At 48.7% G+C, this 6,000-nt stretch overlaps 1 protein-coding gene across 3 annotated transcripts; it reads left to right on the forward strand.

Annotated features, from left to right (window-relative positions):
• The first annotated feature begins 103 nt into the window (after positions 1 to 103).
• On the forward strand, positions 104 to 6,000 carry taf1a (TATA box binding protein (TBP)-associated factor, RNA polymerase I, A). Of its 3 annotated transcripts, none has more exons than XM_035423495.1 (12): positions 104 to 183; positions 646 to 747; positions 1,164 to 1,302; positions 1,706 to 1,869; positions 2,164 to 2,277; positions 2,634 to 2,832; positions 3,254 to 3,375; positions 4,360 to 4,518; positions 4,642 to 4,708; positions 4,858 to 4,978; positions 5,369 to 5,526; positions 5,901 to 6,000. In XM_035423495.1, the coding sequence occupies exons 3-12, from the start codon at positions 1,176 to 1,178 to the stop codon at positions 5,996 to 5,998; spliced, it is 1,329 nt and encodes a 442-aa protein (XP_035279386.1). In that variant the 5' UTR covers positions 104 to 183; positions 646 to 747; positions 1,164 to 1,175; the 3' UTR covers positions 5,999 to 6,000. The 3 variants fall into 3 exon arrangements, with proteins under 3 accessions (XP_035279386.1, XP_035279387.1, XP_035279388.1); XM_035423496.1 differs by having other exon boundaries at positions 118 to 183; positions 1,168 to 1,302; XM_035423497.1 differs by lacking the exons at positions 104 to 183; positions 646 to 747 and adding an exon at positions 766 to 949.

The raw sequence follows: 6,000 nt of genomic DNA on the forward strand, positions 1-6,000 counted from the left end.
GTTAGCTTGGGGGTGGTGGTGGTGGTGGTGGGGGGGGGGGGGGGGGGGGGGGGGGGGGGGGTCGGGGCATGTAGTGTCTCTTAAACTCTGTCTCCACCTTTCGTAGGTGGATACACTGTGATCACACCCTGGCATCGCTGGGTTGCCTGGTTACCCTATGCTGATGTGTACTAATGCAAACAGGTAATATGCCAGCGTGGAGTGTCTTTATATGCCCCAGGAGTGTGTCCGTTTGTGTGTTTGAAATGGCTGATGTAATATTTTACATGATATTACATTTATGTGGCAGACGCTTTTATCCAAAGCGAGGTTCAATAAGTGCATACCGAAGGTCACTGGAACAACTGCAAAACACAGGTCCGATAAGGTACAATACTCATTATGTAGCAGTAATTCATAGCCATGAGCACATTAAGTCCAGTTGACACAGTAAGCATAGGCTAGGTGAGAGAGTAATGTTAAGTCAAACTAGGAGGTATGACATATTTTTGCCATGAAGGGGTAGGCCATAGGAGACAGATTATTTCAGCATTCGGAAATCATATTGAGTTAATTAATGTAGATGTTGAACCATGTCAACACTCCTGCTATAGCTATGTCTCCCTCCAAGGGCTTGAGTGAAGGAGACTCTTCTTCTATTGCCAGGCGCGTTGGCGGACTGTAAGACCCAATTACTTTTATTTTGAAAAACTTCGACCGGAAGTGCTCAAGTAGACTGAACACGCGAAGTCACTGGAAACAGTCCAGGTGGGATTATTTTCAAAACTGTTTCATGAAACAAACAACTTTTACGAAGTTTTGTATATTTACATTTATGGATTTAGATGGCTGAGTAATTGTTAACTCTTGGACAAAGTTAGATTAGCTTCTAGCTATACAAGTTACCATGCGCGCTGTGGTGTCGATTCCCTCTGCTAACTATCGTGCGATCCTGCGGCTAATTTCCTAAATGAGATTGCCTGCTTTACTATTTTTCACTGCCGAGTACCAGCTATTGACGCATGGGCACATTTAATACAGTTAAATGGTGCTGGTTCGTTTTCATAAATGTCCTTACACCTAGCATTTATCGATAGCTGAATGGACTTGGTTAGGTTGCAGATAGCAGTTGTAATGGCATCGTTGCAGAAACCATAGAAATAATACGGCGTTGTATTTTTAAGACAGAGTAAAGTATGGACGACATAGATGCGGAATTGGGACTGTTGGAGACGCACCTGGATGACGTCTGGAACGATGACCTGGAGGGAGAGGAGAGGGCCGCACCGGCGAGGCTACCTGTGAAAGTACACTGGGACACAGGTGAGTTTCACAGGGTTGGCTCCTCCAGGCACTGTGTCTGGGTTTGCGGGAGGCTTTAAATTCAGGCAGTGTCCTTAAATGCCCATCTCAGGTTGTTAAAGCCAAGATATTATTCAGTACTGTGCATTGTACTGTTTACATTCTTAGTAGCTTTGAGTGTAACTGTGGGATCTGGAAGAATTAATTTCCTGTGAAAGATGGACTGATAGACGGCCTTATCATCCCAGTGGACTGGTTGATACTGCTGTGCATTATGGGTTTGTGAATGCATCGGTGAAAAATGTGATCTCTCAAGGAAGTTCACAATTAATTTTGTTTTCTGATTTAGTGCTCTTAATCCACTCATATATGTACGCATATTTGAATGGTTTTTTTTTGTTGTTGGGCTGTTTTTCTTTCTCAGGAACGCATTTGGAGTCGGGGTTCCACAGGACAGCCAGACTCTGCCTGAGGAGAATCCACGGCCTGATGCTGCAGCAGCGATGGCAGGAGGCAGCGGAGTACATGAGCAGCTACGCCCAGACCCTGGAGGACTCCTCTATGCCCTGCCAAATGCAGGCTGCGGAGGTGCGTTTTACCAGGACCTGTCCTTCTCTCTCACACACACACACACACACACACACATACATACACACACACACACACACACACATGCATACACCCCTCCCCCCATTCCGTTTGTAACCAAAGTGGGCTACGGTGAATTGAATGGATTAGGGCTTCATGTTGTGTGTTGTGTGTCGGGTTGTGTGGTGTTGTTTGTGTCGTGTTTACGTGTAGAAGTCAGAAGCGCGCGTGCGCGCAGCGGTTGTGTGTGAGGTGTGGCGGGACAGAGTGTGTGACCGTGTGTTTTTCTCACAGATTATTTGGAAGCTGGGGACAGCGATTCTTCAGCAGCACCCAAACAGCCGGCCAGAGGACTTCAGCTCTTTCTACGAGCGGATGAAGCACACGGGTGTGAAGCATTACCTGAAGGTGGGTCCTGTATGCGTACGGGGGGGGGGGGGGGGTTAGTGTCGGGTGGAGCCCCCTCTTTCACTGAAATGGTCCTGACATGGGTCATCAGGATTACTGTTATTAGGTCACACACTTGCTCCTGTTGTTGTTGTTGATCTTTTGTAGTCCCGTGGGAGAAAAACTACAGCACTGTTTTCAGTGCTTAGTGTAGGAGTGTATGCGCTAACGTCTGGATGACTAGCCTTTTCGGTTGTGAAAACCCTGTGAGTCTTTAATAAATGTATCCTGAATTATTTAAATTTACACGCGTGAATGGTGCAGAAAGAGAACATTGCGGTTTAAAAACACGATGTAGTTTCTGTTCCTGCCCGTAGATTTCGTTGGAGCACTCTTTCCACTTGCTGGTGAATGGGAAGTTTGACGATGCCAAACGGCAGTTGTCCGTCGCGGAGAGCTGGAGGTACGGGAAAATCTCGGCTTCCCAATCGCAGACGATCAAGCTGATCCAGGCATATCGGGCCTTCCTGGATTACTTCACCTGGTCGACAAAGAAATCGATTGTCTCTGCGGGCGGTAAGATAATACCGCCTCTGTTAACTCGTCTGGTGTATTACAGCATCACCTAGTGTTTGAGATGTGTAATTACAGTCTTGAGGTTGAGAAATGTGTGTACACTTCTGGCTTTAAACCAGATCCATTTGCCCTACTTTTTTAAATGATTACTTTTATAACTATTAACGCCCAATTAACAAGAGTCCTGTTCTTTTCCTTGGTTTTTTCGTTACTGTGTCCGGACAGTGGACTTGCAAATGCTGCTTCAGTGTGTGTTAATGTGTTTGTGATCCCTGGACCTCAGAGTATAAAAGTGATAAAAGTTTGTATCGTGCCACTCAGTCTGTTTGCTCTGATAAGTCGCTGCATTTGTTCAAATACTTGGGACAACTTTGTTATATGACCAAATACCTGAGTCTCTTTTATACTTCTAACCCCTCAGATGAGTCCGATGTATCTGCCAATCAAGAGATGCATGTTTACTTCAGACAGGCCTCTGTCACCCTGAAGGAAGTACTGAAGGAGCCAGGAGTCTGGGATCCGTTTATTATCAGCTATGTCGATGTAAGATCCCTCTTCCTCTCTATCTCCCTCTCTTCCTCTCTCTCTCTCTCTCTCTCTCTCTCTCTCTCTCTCTCTCTCTCTCTCTCTCTCTCTCTCTCTCTCTCTCTCTCTCTCTCTCTCTCTCTCTCTCTCTCTCTCTCTCTCTCTCTCTCTCTCTCTCTCTCTCTCTCTCTCTCTCTCTCTCTCTCTCTCTCTCTCTCTCTCTCTCTCTCTCTCTCTCTCTCTCTCTCTCTCACTCACACATACACCCACCATTCCTGTTATTTCTATGCACTCTTCCCCCTATACAAATTGTTTCAGGCAAAGCTTCAGTTGATGCTGAGCAGCATTGATTTTAGTTTCTCACCTGTGGACACCAGGGGGCAGCAGTGCTCCGGAAACAGCACCAGGCTGATAATGGAGACAGAAATGCATCACTGCAGGACTTCACCAGTGGCTCAACAGCACTAACCAACAGCAGTACTAATAGTGATAATCATTACTGTTAATAAATATAAATAATTTAGAAATAAATATTTGGAAGGTGCAGAGTGGAAGGCAGTGGGTGGAGTCGCTGTTTCTCTTGGTTTCCGTGGCAACATGGTTGGAGAGAGGGCCATATGCTCGCTCACTCTGACACCTCTGCATTTTCAGCCCCCCCCATGTGGGCCCCCCCCGCTGAACTGGCTGACTGCTTCTCGTAGAGGAGATTTTTAACCCTGAGCAGATCCAGAACATCGTAAGCTCTAGTCCTGTCTGGAGAGGCTGGAAACGAGAGATCAATTAAAGAAATCTGATCAGGACAGTCATTGTTCCTGATCAGTCAGTAAATCGTCATTTTTCAGGCCCTGATGTCTCAGGAGTGTTGGGATGCGCAGTGATGGCGTTGCTGGCGTTACTGGCGTTGGCCGCTGGTGGTGACGGCGGGAGGTGGCGGCTGATTGGCCCTGCCGTTTTAGCCGCGGTGGGCGGGAGTTCTGTCGCTAACTCGCCTGACTGTCACAGATGCTGGAGTTCTACGATGACCAGGAGGGGGCGCTGCACGTCCTGGAGGAGTACGCCTACAACAGCCGGTTCCCACCCAATCCCAACGCGCACGTCTACCTGTACCAGTACCTGAAGAAGCACAAGGCCTCGAAGAAGCGGCTAATCAAAGTGCTGCAGGTACGTCTGTTACCATGGAGACTGCAGGAAGGGGTGGGGCTCTTATGGAACCATATCTCACTGCTCATTTTAGAGTGCAGCTCTGTGATCATATAAATGTCGTGTTTCACGTCCTCCCCACAGGTCCTCCAATCGCTGGTCCCCTGTCACGAGCTCATGCTGGAGTTATGCAGCCTCCTGGTGCAGAGAGGTGAGCGCGCACACACACACACACGTACACACACACACACGTACACACATGCACACACACAGTCTCTCTCTCTCTCTCTCTCTCCTTCTTTTCTCACAGGGGAAACAGGTTTGGGTAAAGTTGTCTGTCTCTCTCTCTCCCCCTCTCAGGAGAAGAGGAGCACCTTCGGGAGGCTGTGTCTGTCATTTTTAGTCTCCTTGACTACAGCGGCTGGAAGGACAGCTTGGAGGCCTGGTCTTGCCTGCGGAACATTCTCCGGCTTCTCAAGAAGTACGATTCAATCCTACTGCAGACTTTTTTATTATTTAATATCTTTCTTTTTTAAACAAAGCGAAAGTTCTGATCTGGGCCAAGTTCTGAGGCGGGGAGGGTTCATCAGCCCCACAGCTATGGTTACTGTCAGTCATTTCCTTCTTTGAACCAATCAGAATATTTTGCTTTCCACAGGAAAGTGCAGTGATTGGTTTAAATCAGTGAGTGACTGATAACATGTTGCTCCACCCTTTGTTGGTTATGTGAAACTTCTTTCTCCTGTTGCTGCTGCAGAAGATGGGAAATGAGGGGTGAATTTGTGAGACTGTAGCTCTGCACAGGACAGGAATCCCACCGATTTAAACATTTACCCGCTGCAGTGTTGCCCCCCCGTCTGATTCGCTGCAGGAAACACAGGCATTTAGCCGCAGGGGAGTGGGAGAGCAGGCCCTGGTGGACGGCGTATCACTTCAGCACCTTCCAGGCCAAGAGGAACCTGGAGATGAACCCTCGGCTGGCCAAAGCGAAGGCAGCGGTGGCATCGGCCATGAGCGCCAACGGTAACGGTGAGTCTGTACCGCCACCGCGCTGAGTCTGTACCACTGAGTCTGTACCCCCACCGCGCTGAGTCTGTACCACTGAGTCTGTACCGCCACCGCGCTGAGTCTGTACCACTGAGTCTGTACCACTGAGTCTGTACCACTGAGTCTGTACCCCCACCGCGCCGAGTCTGTACCACTGAGTCTGTACCGCCACCGCGGTGTGTTTGCCTGGGATCATCGCTACCTGTAATGAGTAACGTTAGGCCTATATATTGACACAAGGTGATTGGCTGATAGCTGATCGGCTGATTGGCTGTTTGCCTGATTGGCTGATAGCTGATCGGCAGTTTGCCTGATTGGCTGATAGCTGATTGGCTGGTTGCTGTGCTCTCTTCCAGGCTGCTCGTACTGCAGGAAGCGGCGCCACGAGATGATGAAGGCGCAGAGACCTGGGCCGATGGCGAGCAGGAAGAGCACGCGCAGGCGCAGGCGGTGATG

This window comes from Anguilla anguilla, chromosome 6, assembly GCF_013347855.1.
Source record: "Anguilla anguilla isolate fAngAng1 chromosome 6, fAngAng1.pri, whole genome shotgun sequence".
Classification (NCBI taxonomy): Eukaryota; Metazoa; Chordata; class Actinopteri; order Anguilliformes; family Anguillidae; genus Anguilla; species Anguilla anguilla.